The 18488-nt window shown below is 44.4% G+C and overlaps 1 protein-coding gene across 3 annotated transcripts in view; it reads left to right on the forward strand.

Annotated features, from left to right (window-relative positions):
- Positions 1-18488, forward strand: part of Astn2 (astrotactin 2) — an 847605-nt gene that overhangs the window by 105016 nt on the left and 724101 nt on the right. For all 3 annotated transcript variants that reach the window (XM_076845613.2, XM_076845612.2, XM_076845614.2), the window contains exon 2: positions 13391-13578. In XM_076845613.2, coding sequence (XP_076701728.1) covers positions 13391-13578 — 188 coding nt within the window. The remainder of the gene's footprint in view (positions 1-13390; positions 13579-18488) is intronic.

Here is an 18488-nt window from a genome sequence, read left to right on the forward strand (position 1 = left end):
CAGTACCAGGCATTCTGTTATTTTTTACATCATGCCAGGCACTTTTCTAGGCACTGATTATAAAGATAAATAAGAACCACTTCCTGATTTCCTGGCCCACACTCCAGTAATGATATTATTTTCCTGAGTTTACATAATGAAAGTGGGGCTTTGAGATGTTAAGTGGAAGGTTTCTCAACTAAAACAAGGGACAGAGGTGACCACACAGGTGGCTCCTTCTGACACTAAGCTCTGGCCCTTCACTGGACTGGGGAACATGGGTATTCAAAATCCAGAGGGACTTTCAGCCTTTCCTGTTGAACCACTTGGATTCCATTTTCTAGACATCTTCCATCAGGTTGACTGACATTAATCATAACCTCCACTTTTGCACAGAGAATATTGTATTTAATGCTCTTTTTCATGAATTTCTTCCTTTACTTCTTAGAGAGGACTCAGGAGAGGGGTCAGTCCCCCTTTCTGGAAGAGGAGAAGACCCAGAGCCAGAGATAGAAATGTCCCACCTAAGGTTACAGAGTGAAGACAAGAATGGAATTTGATTTCTCCCCTCGCTACCCTGGTAAAATGGAAACAATATTCCATGACGTCACCAGGGGGAGGGGTATCTGGCATTCAGACTGAATAAAGAGGTGGCCCAGCAAGGTCCCAGGACTCCTGGTGCCTGGGGCCCCTGGAGAAGGGCATGATTGTCAAGGACAGGCACTCTCTCCTGGTCAGAAGGAGTGGTGAACCATTGGAAGTATTTTTTCCTCCCCTTCTGATGCAGTGAGAAATTCCAGAAGGTAGATCCCTGTTTCCTCCACCCCACCCTCAGCCTGGCATCTTCTAATCGGCCCTTCCCTGCCACAGGGCACCATCTGTGGCCAACCTAAATTGAACTGAATGGTGTGGAATTGCAAGTCAAAAGGGTCCTGTAATCATTCCGCTGACGCCCGGGGCTCTGTGCTCCAGCGCCGCCGTTATAAATAAGGGTAATGGAGTAGCGGCTGAATTACAATCAAGGCTGCTATGAACACACCGAACAGGCACAGAGCTTATTTAAGGAATATAGAGGCAGATTATTCTCCCGAAGCAGTGCAGTTGGAGCCAATCAATAACCACTCAGTCCCTCAAATCAGGGCCACAGAGACTTTGATTAGGAGGAGGAGGGGCTGAGGGAAATATGGTAGGATGGTGCCTGGGGAGATCTTCAATATCTGTTTGTTCTGTGCTGCACAGGCCCAGTGAGCACTGACTCTGAGCCGGGTGTGGGGCAGAGGCAGGCAAGCAGGGTGATGAGGCTTTTAGTTTGAAGGAGCTCGGAGACTTGGGGAGCAGAAGGTAGGTGGGGTGTGAAATAAGTAAAGCAATGATTCCCACATAGTGCGATAAGCAGAGCAGCGGAAAGAAGTGGGGCAGGGACACCAGACCCAGCCTTGAGGAGAGCAGCAGCTCACCAAGCAGGAGACAGCAGTTAGCTATGGCTAACATAAACCCCAGACTTAGTGGCTTAAGGCAATTGTTTTTGCTCATATTTAATAAGGGCTGGTGACTTAGGCTGGGTTTTACTGGATGGTTCTTCTAATGGTCTGATTTTTGTGGGCTCTGTCCTATGTCTGCAATCCACTGGCATGTACTCTGGAAGCTGAAGACCCTCGATGCATGCGCTCATAGATCTGGTGGTTAGCAGCAGGCTTTGTCTGGGGCAGAATGTAAATGGGTGACATTTTTTTCACTCTCTAGTGGCTCCTTCACAGGACAGTTGTGGCACTTCCAAGAGTGGGGAAGCCCTAATATGCAACTGATTTTTCAAGACTCTGGATGTCACCCTAGGTATTGCCCCACTGGTCAAAAAAAAAAAAAGTCATGCAGCCAGCTCTGAGTCAAGGGGAGGAGAAATAAACTCACATATCAATGGAGCATCTGCAATGTCACGTGACACTGGTTTTTAGGTAAGGGTAGAAGAGTCATTGACTGTTCATATCATCTACTTACAGCTGAGTTCAGAGGATTAGGATTCAGAGGCAGACAGGCAAAAAAATAAATAAATAAATAAAATAGTGAGAGAAACAGGGAAGAAGACCACGCAGGAGTGCCCACTGGTCATGGTTGGCTGTGGCCCAGGCCACTTGATCCAGACCATGCTGCTTTGATAGATGCCATGCCGAGCTGAACCGTAGTGGTGGCATGAACACAGGGGCAGGTAGAGCCCTACATTCTTAGGCTGAGGAATTCTTACCTGGTGCTTCCTACTTCTGAGTCTCAGTCTATTTCTCCTGCCCTCTCTATCTCAGTATTTCAATCCTGGGTCTCACCTTGCTGCCCCCTTTTTACTTGGGCTCCTGTTTTAATCTTGTATCAGTCCATATTCATCAATCTCCCACTGTTGCAGAAAGTGCTGAGCTACTGAGGGGAAGACAGGAGATAAGAGTGATTCCTGACCCCAAATAATCTAATCATCTAGCAAAGCCATTAAGAATGGGGGAGGCGGGGTGAGTGAGACTAGTGACTGGGAAGGGAGTAGACACCTGCCAGGGAGTTTCGGGCTCAGAGGAGGGAGAGGGCCTATTGGGCTGCATTCTTCAGAGAGGCCACTTTAACTGAGTTTGAAGGATGGGTAACATCCATGAAGGCAAAAGAGGAAATCAGGGTATTCCAGGCAGGTGGCACAGTATGAAAAAAGACTGGGTGGCAGGGGTGCTCCTTGGGGCCAGTGGACGGTGGCGTGGCTTTCGTTAGGCATTGGGTTTAGGCCAGACTCTGACACCAGGGTGGAATCATCCCAGGAAGTCCAGCCTGTCCCTCCACTCTGCAGCCAGCTAGTGGAGTGGGCATCGGGTCTGATCACTGTCTTGCTCTCTGTTTGGGTACTGGTTTCTCCAAGGCTCATTTTTCCTCCCTTACTTCTGACTACACGGTGCTGCGCTCCCCTGACTCATCACACTTTATTACCTGTCACGTCTGAATCCACACATGTGGCATGCAGAAGCGGAGCCCCCTGGGTTGGGGATTGACAAGTCAAGACTCAGTAAGGAGACAAAGGAGGCTTCTAGGCAGCATGTTCAGGAAAGCCCGAGAAACCTGGCATTATGAGAGAATTTTATCATACCTCCACCCCCAAGCTGCTTAAGTCACTTTTAGGAGTCAAGGACCTTCTGCCTCTGTTCTCTGCTCTGCCCCTTGTGAATCTTTGTCTCTTACAACGGGACAAGAAAAGCCCTGAATTATTCGGCTATGTGACTTAAGGCAATTTGTGTACCTCTCTGGTCCTTATTTTCCCAATCAATAAAACAAGCACATGAGATCGCTGCTATCCAACTCTTTACGCTCTATTTCTGTTGTGCTTCTCCATGATTGCAGGTCATTGCTATAGAGATGACTGAAAAGGGGTAGAGAGTCCAAGTGGTCCAAGTGGAACAGGCTCAGAGGCTGTTTGCGAATGAAGTGGGAAGTTATCTCCATGCCCGCTGCCTCCTTTCTCTTCATATTTAGTACTGTCACATACACCCCCATGCTCTCAAAACAACCTCAGTCTTCTTTCCTTGACAGTGGTGAGATGGAAGAGTGATGAGAAGATCGACAGCTGACAGGGAGTATCCATATGCTGAATGCTGTTCTAGGCTCCTTCAGATTCTCACGACATTCCTAAGAGATTGGTTCTGTGATTCCCATTTTTCCATATGAGTCAAGGGAAGCTCCGAGAGAGGTAAACTTGACTTGTTAAAGGTCAACCCAGAAAACGTAGAAAGGATCAAAAATATCTTAAGCTCTCTCTCATTGTAGGACAGAATGTATCCTGTACCTCTTTCTCAGATGTTTGCATCTTAAAAACAGAAGAAGCAATACATAACCCCAGTGAGTGGCTTTATAATACCAAAATATATAAATAGAACCTAGGAGCAATGCAGAAGGGTGTCTGTCATGGTGATTATTGTGTCACACCTCCAGGGTGAATACAAACCCTCCATCTGTTTATTCAAACATACAAGCTCCATTTCTCATCTCAGGTGGGACAGCAAAGAGCATGCTGAATTTGGAATCAAGAAATCAGATCTTGAATTTGTGTTCTGCTACTCACTAGGTGGAAGACTTTGGCAAGTCGAGTTATTCTCCACTGAAAAGTGGATATTCTAATATCTACCTGGCCTATGTGGGTTTCCCATGAAGATCAAATAAGAAAATGAATGAACGTCCCTAGCTCAACGCCTAAGGGAGTTTTGGCAAATATTTCCTTGGACATCCTCTCTCTGCATTAGTTTGCATTATTGTGGGACAGGGAAGGGGGGGAGGAGGAGAAAAATTAATTGTTGAGATAGAAAGAGAACAAGAGAGAGAGAGAGAGAGAGAGAGAGAGAGAGAGAGAGAGAGAGGAAGAAAATAATAGAGTATAAGGAAGTTAAATGACAAAGAAAGAACCAATGTAAGAACCAAAAAAATTTCAGCAAGGAGGAGGGAATGGTTCTGGAGAATATAACTAGGAGTAATGAGAATCAATTCCATCAACCCTCCATCTATTTCCAAATCTAATCTGAAACGATATGCTTTTCTCCCTTGCCAATATCTCTTAATTCTTCTCTTCCCCTCCCTTATTTAACTGGGTATAACTGTATTATTTATCTCCACTGAATGGCTTAGGAAAACAATTTTGTATAAAAGATACAGTTCCCAAAGGAGGTGGAAATGGGCAGATTGGAGGCTCAGGCAGAGATAAGCGCTGACAGCTGGGGTGGGAGGGGGAGTCTGAGGTCCTCCTGGGATATCCTTCTCCAGCTACTGCTTCAGGGCCTTGGCTGTGACACAGCCCTCACCACCTCTTCACCTTCTATCCTCCCGGGCCACCTCCTAAGCCAGCACACCATTGCCATCATCCTGCAGGCATTTCACCTGCCCGACATCAGGAATTCTTATGATTATGAAATATTCACAATAGACAATACTTCCCTGCTCTTTCCAAACCCCTAATCCACGAGAAGCATTGGGTGACCTCACACATCCTCTTCGGTGGCCACTACCACACAATGGTCACCTTTGTTGATCACTTTTGTTTTTTGCTCTCCTTGACTGTGCTTTTCTTGAAGACAACAAACTTGGGAAACATGCATTGCATGTTGCATTTATTAAACAAATGTTTACCCTACACCTACCACATGAGAAGTACTGAGAACACCAGTGACCGAGATAGACATAGCCCTTTGCTCAGAATGAATGATTAAATAGGTAGATGAACAAGCAAACTGAAAGAAGCAAGGGGATGTGCTGCTGTAGACCAGATCACAAAGTCTGGGAGGGCAGCAACCAAGCAGATCTCTTCATCTAGTTGATCCCCAGGGCCTAGCACTGTGTCTGGCACATTTTAGACAATGCATCAGTAATTTGTGAGAAATATATTTTGAAGCCGAGGGTAATGACTGCATTTGCTTTCTGGACTAACTGCAGAACCTTGCAGATTTGCAAGCACGTTGCTATGTATGGCCTTACTTTTTCCCAACTCTACATTAGATGTGATGTAAGTAGGACAGATTGTGACCCTCGTTTTACAATAAAGAGAATTATGGAGGCTCTGTGATTTGTCCTCAATCAGTTGGTATAAAGGGAGCACCCAAGTCTGCATTTCTGACTCGAAATGCAGTCTTCTTTTCACTAACCCAAGCTCTCCGAGGAGGTCAGAACAATTGGGATACATTCACCATCCATCCGCCCATTAACTCTTCTACCCTGTCGTTTTTATTTATGACATATAAACAGCTTCATTAACCTCTGAACCAGGGCTTGGTCTGATTGCACCAAGGAACTCCAAGTGGGACCTGGCACTTTCAGTCCTACTAGAAGATAGTCCATGGGCAAGACTTGACAGCCCCCTTTCCTTTCTTTAGGGACTTGATATGCAAGCCTCTGTCTGCTTCCTCCACAGTGACACACCTCTATGGTTCCTGCTGCCTTCTCCCCACTGTAGCCCTTTGCACATGTGCAACCCTCTTGCCTCATTGCATTCACACCATTGCTGCACCTGAAGGGCCTTCTGTCTCATAGATATTTGTTGAACTCTGCCCCCTTTTTAAGACTCCTCCATGACGGAAAAAGTCATCTCCTCTCCTCTAAGCTTCTTACTTCAATTTAAAGCTATTTATAGCATGCCTCTGCTCAGCCTCTTGGACTGAGCTCCTGAGGACAGAGCCCTTCAATGCCACATCTCAGAAAATGTTTGACTAACCGGACTTTTAAAGGGAGTATAATATTTGCATAGGTTACAGAGATAATTCATATTCAATATAGAAAATACAAAGAAAAATGAATCACCACATCATTAAAATCACCTCTGATCCTATCATTTAAAAAGTACCGTTCTTAATGTTCTGGTATATTCTTTCCAGCTGTCTATACACATACTTAAACAAAATCCTAAGATTGCCTATTTTCTATATAAACTTCTTCCCTCTCACTCCATGACAATGTAAGCTCTTTGAAAGTTAAAATTATCCTTCTCTTCATTTGCATTCTCCAAGGTGCCTAAACTTGAGCCAGATGCTAGATACATTTCTATGGAGTTGCTATATGGGAATCACGCCACCACTGATGTCCTGAGTTGCCATCTCTTCTCTCTTTCCTCTGTGAATACCCATCAGAATTCAGATATAGAGACGGCTCAGTTCAATTTGCAAAACATTTATGGAGCCTCTACTCTGTGTTCAGCCACTGTGCCAGGCTCCACACTGCACAAACCACTCGGACATATTCCTGCACCAGCATCCAATGAGAGAGGTTAGCTGTGTAATGAGATCATTTATTATCTATCAAAATGGTGAAACAGCATACTATGACTGCACATATGAAGTAATACACAACAAATGTTTCTGGGTAGTGCTTTTAACTATCCAGAACATGCCAAGAGCTATTTTTTTTATATTATTGCATCGGATTCTAAAAGTAAGTCCAATGTCAGGTACTGTTATTATCCTCATTTGGAAGATGGGGGAAACTGAGGCACAAAGAAGTTAAGATCTTGTCCAGAGACACAATAGATTGAACCAAGGGGAGCTGGGATCCAAATTCAAACAGTTGGTCTCCAGAGCACGTGCTGTTTTTCAGCAAGAGGTATTTCCTCCTTTTGGAAGCACAGAGGAGTGCTTAGCTCATAGGGATCATGGAAGGCTTCCAGAGCAGGGCACAGGGTTGAGTGGGGAGAGCTTTTAGAGACTCAGAAAAAGCATCTTCAAAGAAAGTGAATTAGGAAATAGCAGAGTACAGATGGTCTCTGATTTTCAATGGTTTGACTTAGGATTTTTCAACTTTGTGATAGTGGGGAAGTGATATGCATTCTATAGCAACTGTCCTTTGAGTAACCATATGATCATTCTGCTTTTCACTTTTAGTAATTATTTGATAAATTACATGAGCTGTTCAACAATTTATTACAAAATAGGCCTGTGTTAGGGATTTTGCAGGACTGCAGACTAATATAAGTGTTCTGAGCATAGTTCATGTAGGCTTGGCTGATTTATGGCAGTCGGCAAATTAGGTGTGTTATATTCACTTTCGACTGAAAATATGTTCAACTGTGTGTGTGTGTGTGTGTGTGTGTGTGTGTGTGTGTGTGTCACTGGGGATGGAACCCATGGCCTTATGCAGGTGAGGCAAGTGCTCTATCTTTGAGCTACATCCCCAGCCCTAATATGTTCATGGGTTTATAAGATGATGGGTTTGTAAGTTGAAACACATCTGCATGTGTGGTACATTACAGAACTATCTAATGAGAATTAACATATAAGTTCAAGGAAAAGAGTGAAAAGAGGTAAGAATGGGGAACAATGCCTCCTGTGCCAGGTCACAAGGGACCTGCTATGCCAGGCTCATGAAATTAGATTTTATTCCAACAGACATTAGAAACCACAGGAGGAGTTTTGAGCAAAAAAAAGTGACAAGGTCAGGGTTATTAGTTAGAAATTTCATCCTGATGGCCATTTGAGGATGGTAGGAGAAAAAAAGGAAGGTATTAGTTAAAGGGCCTGCTGAATAGCCTCATTTTGCCCTTCGAGATCTGATTTACGCCCATGTCCACCTTGTTGTACACTCTGGAAGGCTGACCTGTCTGTTTGCTTCAATTAAGCACCCCTGGGTGTCCCACTAAGGTTGACTCCTATGAGATGCCTGCAGGAATTGGCAGTGGGAGAGGAGTGAGGCTGGGGCATTGGACAGCGCCTCCCTGCATTTGCAATGGCTGGGTTATTCCACCTTCCACCGAAGACTACAGGTGCCACCCGACAGCAACGTCGTAGCTCTTTCCTACAGCTGTGGCACTTTTAGGGTTTAATCACCACCACTAACCCCCACAACCTTGTGAAAATACCTTGCTGTGGCCAACCTTGGGTTGCTTCATGCCTGAGATTGGTCCTCTTGAACCGTGCTCAAGCCCTTGTCAGTGGTCCCTTCATTAAATACTTCTTAGTGATGTTATTGAATGTTCTCTTTGCTTTTCAGATGAGTCCTCCAACTAGCACAGAATCATTTGCTATAGCCCACGAGATAAATGACAAAGGTTTGCATTAATTAACCATTGTAGAGAACAGAAAGAGGACATGTTTCTGCGATTATGTCCCATACCTTCTCAGCAGGTCCTGCTGCATGGTGATCACCCAGGAGTGCTGGAACAGCTAGTGGCAACGATGGTGGAAGTCACCGTCACTACCTTTCCCAACTCCACCTAGGCAGTGGGTTCTTCTCTGCTGTCTCCTGTGATGTCTGCTTCCCCCCTCAAGGCAAAGACCATTTAAGAACTCATTGAAAGTTAGTTCTCTCTGAGTTTCTGCAAATAATTGGCTGGAGGGTCAGCTGGTACCGTGGAATCAGAAGGCCTGTTAGTTAGCCACTGGGGAGATGTTACCAAGATGGCTGGTGATCAGAAGAGCTGCTTATTTTCATAATGACCTTCAGGAATTAAATAAAAATACAATGAGTGCCATAGATTCGGAAGAATAAGCCAATTAAAAGCACAACATGCCTTCGGGAGTTTTCGTTTCTTTTCCAGGAGGCTGAAAGGCATCCGAGGCAGGATGGCAGTCTACCCAGAATTACTGATGAGGGCTGATCCTCTCTCTTGGCTTTTGCAGGATGGTTGAGGGGATTTGAGCCTGTTGAATATTTCAAGAGCTGCAGCCCATGCGGGGAGAACAGAGAAAGGTGAAAAGGCAATCCCCGTGTTTCTTTATGATTCCAATATAAACCCGAGCTCTGCAGGGGGGGAGGGGGAGGCCAGCACTGGAGTCAGCCTACCGCCGGAAGGCATGGTGCACCAATTCTCCCACTTTAATATCTGCTGTTTCATTTTATATTCATCATGTCAGCATAATCTGCCTTTATGGGAATCGTCTTGGTTCCCGACCAAATGCGTTTAGTCCCCCTTTTGCTCTAAGTTTGATTGTAATATGACTTGAAGACTTCAATGAAATGTTTATATGGAAGGACTAGGGGAAGAAAAAAGGAAAAATGCAATTGGAAAATCAATCAGCAGGGAATTTCAAGAGCTGGCTTTGGTCATGCTACTATTTCTTTGACCTGTTTTTAATGGACACAGGACTGGCTTTCTGATCAAGTGGACTCCACTGGTTCCCTGCTGCACGCTGAATAAAATACATACTCTAATATAGCATTCAAAGCGCTTACTTCAGTGTGTGGACTACAATTCCAGCCCAACTTTCTGCTGCATCCTAAGGTGTGTGTGCAGCTTCATGCTCCTGAGATACCCAGCCAATCTCTATCTCCTTCTCTCCTCTGAGGAACACCAGTCCTTTGCAATCCCGTGCATTGTGTCTGGGGAGTAGTCCTTCATCTGCAAGCTAAGAGGGTCCCATCCCACCTTTGAATTCTCATCAGATCTTTACTTATTCTTTGATTCTTTGATGAGACTCAACTCTTTGTATTCTGTTTTTATGACCACCTTATTATGGATAAGTGAGAGTATGTGTATGTGTATATACACATATGCACTTATATTATGGCAATTCAGTCATTATTTATTGAGCACTTATTATGTGTCTAAGCACTTTTCAATGAGCTCTAGAATTTGAAGGAATTAACACAAGCAAGTTCCCTGAACTTCTGGAAAGACAGTAAACAAATGTTCAAGTGAATACATAAAATAAATCTCTAATCATGATAAGTGCTGTAGACAGTTTTTTATAAAAGGAGTATCACAGAGATCAGATGAGCTCAGAGAGGAGCATGTTGGTCAGGCACAGACTTTCTGAGCATGTGTCATTGGGACTGAGAGACAAGTGCTGAGAAGCAGCAACTTGTGAGTTCTGAGAGGAGAGTTCCAGAAAGGTTGGACAAAAGGTTTGTGTGCCCTGACACAATAGGGAAGTGGTGTGTTTGGGGAAGAGTTGTAAGATCTGCAAGGGTGCAGCAATGTGATAGAGGCTGCAGGAGGAGATAGGCCAGACTTGAAGAGGGTACATGTGTGTGTGGACAGCAGCCTGGGTAGAATTTCTATTGCTGAAGGACCATGAGCTCCCTGAAGGCTAGGGTTATGTTTCGTCTAACTCCATACTCTGAGCTACTCAGTGGCCTGGGGTTGAGTCAGTTCTTGATAAAGTTTATGGAATGATTAACTAAATGCCTGAACCAATGAATGAATGGCCAAGGCCTCTGGTTTCCACTAAATCAGTTTTCTCTTTGAGTTCTTGTGCTCCCTCCCACCCCAACAATGGTTTCTTTTCTTTGTAATAGAGCGAGTCCAGAGCCATTCTCTGTGATTCAATATTTACTGTGTTTCACACACTGTTATTATCATTTGACGTTTACTGTCTGCTGACTGTGCACTCAGCGCTGTAGCAAACAAAGAGCTCAATCTAGTTTTGGTTCGTGGGCTAATTTAGTCAAGGAAAAGGAGACAATACAAGAACGACTGGCAGAGGAGAGATTGCGGTGACTGGAAACCCACGGGGTCCAGCTGAGCACAAATCCACCTTGCACGAGTCACGAACACCACCACCCTCTGTTTTCTATTCTGAATATGGAATCATGGGAATGGGAAGCTGCTTTTGCAGTGGGATGCAGGCACAGGAGAAAGGAGCTTGGATTCCCACCAGCCTTCCTGGTGGAAATATATATATATATAGCTTCCTTCTATAGGAAGCTCTGTCGGCCAGCTGTGGCCTGCCTTGGGGCTTTCTTTAGGTGTCATTCCAGGGACTCTTAGCACATTCAGTGCCTGTCCAGCCAGCGGCTGAACCCTCCTTCCTGAGCTACTGAGTTTAACACCACTATTTCTAGTGGCAACTGTCAGCATCCATCTGCTTCTGGGCTTTGTGGCACTCTGAGAAAAATGAGTGAGGTGCTGAGCAAGGCCATTTACCGCGTCTTCACCTTCCTGTGGCCTAGCTGGTGGGCTGCCATAGAAGGTACTGCCCATGCCTTGGGCATTGAGGCTGGCAGATGGATGGTGGGGAGCCTATCACCTCAGCCAGGGAGGGAGAGAAGGTGCTGGGGAAAGACCCAGCTGGTTCCTCCACCTGGGCACCGCAGTGAACTCAGGGCCCTTGTGAGGCTCATGGGTCTAAGAGATGATGAATTTTTGTGATTATCTCCAGCCCTGTTTAATCCTTCAGGCACTAAGGGAATGCCAAGTATATGGGCTCTCGGCTAATAACTTCCCGTGTTCTGGCCATTTTGTCTTTCATTGGAGTCAGATGGGAGGCCCATGGAGGATTTCGAGTGGAGAGGTTAGTGGTACGAGATGACTTATGCTGTGGCAAGATGCCCCTGGCTTCTGGTTGAGAACAGACAGAAGGGGCAAGCAGGGAAGGAAAGAGCCAAGACAGGAAGCCCTTTCAGGAAAGGAAGGGTGTCATCTTGGCCCAGGTGGCTGAAGCAGAGGAGCTAAGAAGGGTGGATGGATTTTGAAGGATTTCCTCTTGGGAGAGACGGCAAGCAGTCAAGAATGTCTCTAGTTTTTTTTTTTTTTTTTTTTTTTTTTCAGAGTAACGGAAGGGGGAATTAGATCCTGTTCCTATTAATAATAATGATGGAGATGATAAATCGATAGCTAACTTAAAAATTCATAGCTAACTTTTTCTTAGCACTTATTAAGTGCCAGACATTCTTCCCCTAAGGGCCTTTTATTACAAACCTCAAGGAGTTACTCTGTTGGGAATGGACACAGACACTACAATAGACTTTGGTGAGTAGATATCGTCTCCTCATCTCTTCAAGGTGATTCTTTTCATTTCAAGGTCACCATACATGATGAGATGATTGGGTAAGGAAAAGTTCTAACTTGTTCTGCCCAGCAGTCCTTGTTGAGTGAGTGTGTGTGTGTGTATGTGTGTGTGTGTGTGTGTGTGTGTGTGTCTACTTGTCTACTGATGGAAGCTCTTAAGGCACCTTGTCTCCCAGAGTAACTCTTGCTTGGTACAGACCTGGCATTTCTCCAAGAGCCCCACCACCCTTCCACTTTATTCACAAGATGCACAGATAGGCCTGCCCTTCTGGGACACTTCCATGGATGCATGCCTTTAGTAGAAGGCACTGGAACAAGGTTACATGATCCCAGTGCAGTAGCTTTGTTGGTGCTTGGGTGCCATTCCCCTTCTTCCCTAAAAAGAGACTGATGTTGGCATGACAGAATACTAATCAATACTATTCAAATGACAATTTAAAAAAAATTACAGAGCGGGAGAACAGTATAGAGATAAGAGTTAGGATTTCAGGTCAGGAGACCTGATTTAACAATCTATTAGAAAGTTCTAACTTGTATTTTTCAGACCTTGGTGTATGGCTTTTCAAGTATTTTTAAGACACGGAACCTTTTGTGCCTACACTCCTTTGCTTGGGAGTGCAGTGTATACATTACAGAAAATGGAGCCACTTTCATCAATGCAGAAGAAACAGGCTCAGAACAACTCACTGGCCAAGCTCCTTTCCAAGCAGGATGACCCTGAGAGTTGGCTGTTCTCTTGGGTCTCTCCAACTCTAAGCTTCTTCCATGAAACCTCCAGCTCAGCTTGTCAAGAATTGCATGTCAACTCTATTCCTCTCACAGATCTCCTGCATTTCCTCCTACCTGTATAGCCTCAGAAGAATGGAGAACTTTCACACTTTTGTATAGTTTCATTGTACTTTGAAGTAAAAAGAATTACCTTTTCATTCATGGTGTCAAAAAAAAAAAAATATTGCAACAGACATACGGGTCCAAATTCCTCTCTCTTACTTGGAACAGATCTTGACCACTGTTTTGCCATCTATAAATAGAAGTGATGATCCCTGGCTCACAGTTTCAATGTAAGGAAAGCATTTTGGCATAAATCGGTGGATCCTGAGCTCCTGACTATGTTTGGCTCCTCCCCCTGAACCCCTACCCCAAGAGCACCAAAATCAGACATGCAGCTCACCCTATGCCTTGGGTCTTGTCTTGCAGAGATGTCTGGTACGGCTGCGGACATCTCGCTGGTGCACTGGAGACAGCAGTGGCTGGAGAATGGCACCTTGTACTTCCACGTCTCCATGAGCAGCTCTGGGCAGCTGGCCCGGGCCACTGCCCCCACGCTCCAGGAACCCTCGGAGATTGTCGAGGAGCAGATGCACATCCTCCATATTTCCGTCATGGTGAGTGAGCGGGGATGTGATGGGGGGTGGGGAAGGGACAGAAAAGAGAAGAGTCGCAGGGAGGCAGGAAAGTGTCAGCAGATGGAGGGAAAGAAGTGGCCCAGTGCAAGAGGTTAGGCTGATAAACAGCAGGGCAGATGGATTCTGTGGCATCACCTGGAATGATGCGTCCCCATCCATCATCTGTCAGCTGTGACAAACTAATTGTGCTTCAGAGAAGAAAATAAAGGGTCTCCAACTCCTTGGCCTTTTGGCTGACATCTCTGGGAATAGCTGTTTAACATCTGTCACGTGCTTGGCCTGCTTTGCTGAGGGCTGAGGTTCAATGCTCCAAAATGCAGTTGGCCTTTCCAAGAATGACTGAACAAACAAAATTGGAATAAAATAGGAACGGGCTGTGGTTCCCAAGTGCCCTGAGGTGTCAGGGGCTTTAAACTTCACAACTACACAGTGGCTCCTGGAGATGGGTTGTCTGCAGCCAATGCAGCCCTCTTCAGAGGCCCCTCCATTAGCCTCATGATACAGTTGTGCGTGTGGCAGCAGAGGGGAAGGAGACTTACCCAAGGTGACATAGCGAGAGAGAGAGGGAGTCAGTTTCTCTTGAGCATTCAAACCCCTTTGATTCTGGCTACAAAATCTGATGTCCCCACTCACCCTGGTTTCACTCAAGAATTTCTTAAGTGTTTATCAAGTACCACAAGGGGGCACATTTATGGAGCCCATTTAGGGGCACAATGATCTCATTATACTTTGGCCCAAAACGCACGATGTCTGGCCTGTCACCTCCACAGTATAAATGAAGTTATGGGTGCAGAATGCTCTGCTTCTGTTGGCTCATTCAAAAGGCTATTGGGGTGGAATCACTAAGTGGTGGTCTGAAAGATATGTATTACTGGTTTCTTTAAAAGAAAGCTGTAATTAATGGCTTGTGTGGTCCATAGAAAATAAGCAAATAATTACAATTTGCAGAAAGCACAAGGTCTTATGAGCTCAGGATAAGATCTAACGATGGCAATACCTGCCGTCCCCCTCATGTTATGATCCTCAAAGCCACTCTTGCATTATTTTCTCCATTTCTCCTTTAGCATGGCTCCACCAGGTACATGAGGGTAGAACAACAGTATCCCCAACCTATGACTGAGAATTTGCAGCTCACAGGGATGAAGTGATTGGCCTAAGTACCGTCTCCCACCCCTTCAATTCTTCCTTGCACTCAAGAGTCTGTATTTATTGAGCCTGTACCATGGTTCAGACTTTTAGTTTTGGTCTCTTTTACTTGTTTCTTTTTAACCAACACAGTTCATTAAGCATTCTGATTAGGACTGAAGTAGAACTTGGAAATTTTCTCTTTTTGGAAAAACACACACATACCCCAGCCAGATAGCAACGTTAATTTTGGACCTAACGCATGCTTATCACGTGGAAGAACAAATCAAGGCCTTTGTGTTATTCATGGAATGAGTGTGATAGACTTTTCCACATATATATTTAGCAAATGATGCAGCCACATGCCAAGACAAGTGGGTGCCTGTATGCTAACTTTGGGGTGCAAATTTGTAAACACCATCTCAGGGTATTTGCTGAGTTCCTTGGGCAGCACGGACACTAACTGATGTTGAGGAAGGTTGAGGATTGTGGCTGCTCTTCTTCTTTTGACAGTGAGATGCAGGGTTTTGATTGATATTTATTAGACATTTTCTGGTTTTTGGCACAGCATCTGCTTACATACATTCTTCTCATAACCCAGTAGCTTATATCATATTATCTCAATTATAAATGAGTCATGAATGTCCATTTTCTGCCTTCAGGCCTTAGTTTCACTAAGTCAGATTGTCTTCCCAGAATAGTGTTCCGTGAGTTCAGCTTGAAAAGGATGACGCACTATGACCTAGATGCCATCGAAATTCCCTGTAATCCAGGATTTGACTGGCAGAATAGGGAATATGGACATAGGCTCATACCAGACCTTCCCCAGCGCCAGGCTATCATCCTTTAGTCCTTTCCGTCATTTAGGGATCCATGCTCTGGCTCTCTTCTGCTCCCACTAGGGACAGTCATGTGCAGGGCACACTGAATCCAAAGGGCTGTTGAAGGAGGTATGTGGATGAAGACCAGCTGCTCAGAGGTGGGACCAGCCTCTGAGAATGCTGCCCACCACGTAGAGGTAGAGAAATGGATGGTTATTATTGCAGACTCTGGAGATTGTGAGCCTTAGCAGGAAGTGCTAATCTGCCACTTTCCTCTCTGGATCATCTTGAGTTAAGTATTGCCCATTGTTTCTGTCATCTGTAAGTTGAGGGTTTGTACTAATACCTAGGATATATACCAAGTCCTTGAATCAGAGAAGGTTAGCATGTGAGAACATTTGCTTCTGTTATTAGGAGCATTTCAGGTGAAAAGTTTGATATTTTCTGATTTATTATACTCTTCCATTTTACAGAAGGCCAAACCAAGGTCCAGTACAGTTAAGGACTTTTCTGCAATTCCTCAGTCAACAGGGATTAAGAAATCACCAGGACTCTTTGTGGCTCGGGCTCTGACCTTGTAGGTCTGGCCACAAACAGTTCAGAGAGAATAGAGTGTTTGTTTTTTCCTCCCTCAGTAACCATTGAAAATGGCATTCAAGATGGCAGACTATGTCTTCTCCTTTCACGGAAAAGAAATATGTCTCCCGGTTTCACAGGAGAGATATTTGAGACTCAGCAGATCGTTGACTCTCTATGAGTATGTGGCTAGCAAAAATGCGGTTCTGGGGCCAGGCTTTTATGATGCCAAAGTCATGCATGTTAGGTGGCTATTGGATGACCCATTATTTTTCATTTTTTGGTTAATATTGGAATTAGTACATGAGAAGACCCAAATATCTCGACATATCTTAAAGGAGTCTGGCTGCTCAGGTCTATGAGCTCTGTCTCCTTTTCTCAGCACAAACATTCTCTCTGCCCATGCAGGGAAATCAGATCCCACTCTCTAGAACATGCTGTAATCCATGCGTGCCTAAGTGGAACCAGCATGGTCCTTAGGCTTATTAAGTCCTGAATTGAGTATCTCCCTGTCCTGGAGGGTTGTATCACCTGACTATTAACATCCCAAAGGGTGATGCAAAAAGGTGCTCAGTGAATCTAGGCCAAAAGAAGAGGGTAGACTGTCGTCCCCCAAATCCCCAGCCCAGCTACTCTGAGCAGTTGCATTTCCTCTTCAGCTGTTCAGGAAGCAGGATGCAGAGAAGAAAGCAAAGGTTTGGAATTTAGCTGAGCTGGCTCAGAATCCAGCTTCTCTTATTATCTGCTTCCTGTTAGTTGTATTTTGAGTGAGTTCCTTAACATCTCTGAGTTCCCAGATCTACAAAACAAGATTAACCATACCAATCTCACAACCTTATTGGAATGAGTAGGATATATAGTAACTAGTAAACTATAGAATAAATAGTAACTAGTATCCATCAGGGCACGTAGTTGTTACTGAAGTCCTAGCATGAGGCCTGATTCCAAGGGTTCCAACCAACCAGGTCCAGCCACTCCAAATCCAAACAGAAAAAGCAAAACAAACAAACAACAACAATAACAACAAAACAGGAAGGAAAGTATATTCAGTGTAGATATACTGGGAAGTAGGTATGTTGTTTTTTTTTTTCTGAAACCCTGGAATCTGTCTTCCATGATGAAGCTTTTTAAATTTCCTTTCCTGCTTGTTATTACTACCTTTTGTTCGAGTTTTGGGGCCAGTGTCCAGCCCTTGTTTGTTGGAACGCCGAAATCAGTTCTCGGGTGTAGGAATGCAGGAACCGTGAGTGTACCACAAATATGGCTATTAATATTACTTGTAAAAGACTCCAATCTAGGAGTAAGAAGACTTAGGGTGCAGTCTTATTTTTGCTGCTGTATTGCTGTCTGATGTAGAGAAACAGTCCTAATACCTGACATTTATTTTGCCTATTTACTACATGCTAGGCGATGTTCCAAATTTTGTTTTACATGCATTATCACATTTAATCCTCACAATAGACCTTAAGGTGGATACTCTTCCTTAGATGAAAAACCTGAAATGTTAATAAAGTAGCTGTGTGACCTTGATCACACAAAGGTTAAATGTTCAAACCATTCTTTCATTCAGCAAAGGCTAACCTCTGTCCTTAAGCTGTGCGGCAGAACCCCATTTCTCTTCTCTCTGGCTAACTTACATTAAAAACTTTCACATGTGAATTGCAAAGACTCCCCTTGGTATAAAATCCATGGTTATATTAAGCGGATTTATAGCTTAGAAGCCAACTCCAAGATTGGACAATGTCTCTGTTGTTAGCTTTATGTATTTGGCTGAATCACCTCCATCATTTACAAAACTAGAATAATATTCCCCACTTCTTAGAGATTTTTTTTTCCTAAGTATTTCATGAGGTCACACTCACAAGTGCCCTGGACAATAAAAATAATGACTGTTATTATTGAAACCTTTCTACAGGCCAGACACAGTTACTTCTGTTTAATTTTTCTCATACCTCTATAAGACAGACATTGTTATCGTCCCTCATTTACAGATGGGGAACATAGGAGTTAGTGAGGATTTGCTGTTTGCTTGTTGACATCACCAGTAAGGATAAAGCTGGGTTTCTCTCTCTTGTCTGTCCAAATTGAGAGTCTGTGTTCTTGGGCATGAACCTGCATGGTATAGTGCCTGACATCCAGTGAGTATTCAAAAAGCAGTTATTAAAATGTTGGCTATAGGGCTGGGATTGTGGCTCAGTAGTAGAGCGCTCGCCTAGCACGGGCGGGACCTGGGTTCAATCCTTAGCACCACATAAAAATAAAGGCATTGTGTTGTGTCCATCTACACCTAAAAAATACATATTAAAAAAATGTTGGCTATAATGTGGAGGAAAAAAATGTTAGCTGTAGTGAGGATCTATCATTCTC

Source organism: Callospermophilus lateralis, chromosome 2 (genome assembly GCF_048772815.1).
Source record: "Callospermophilus lateralis isolate mCalLat2 chromosome 2, mCalLat2.hap1, whole genome shotgun sequence".
In the NCBI taxonomy this organism is placed as follows: domain Eukaryota; kingdom Metazoa; phylum Chordata; class Mammalia; order Rodentia; family Sciuridae; genus Callospermophilus; species Callospermophilus lateralis.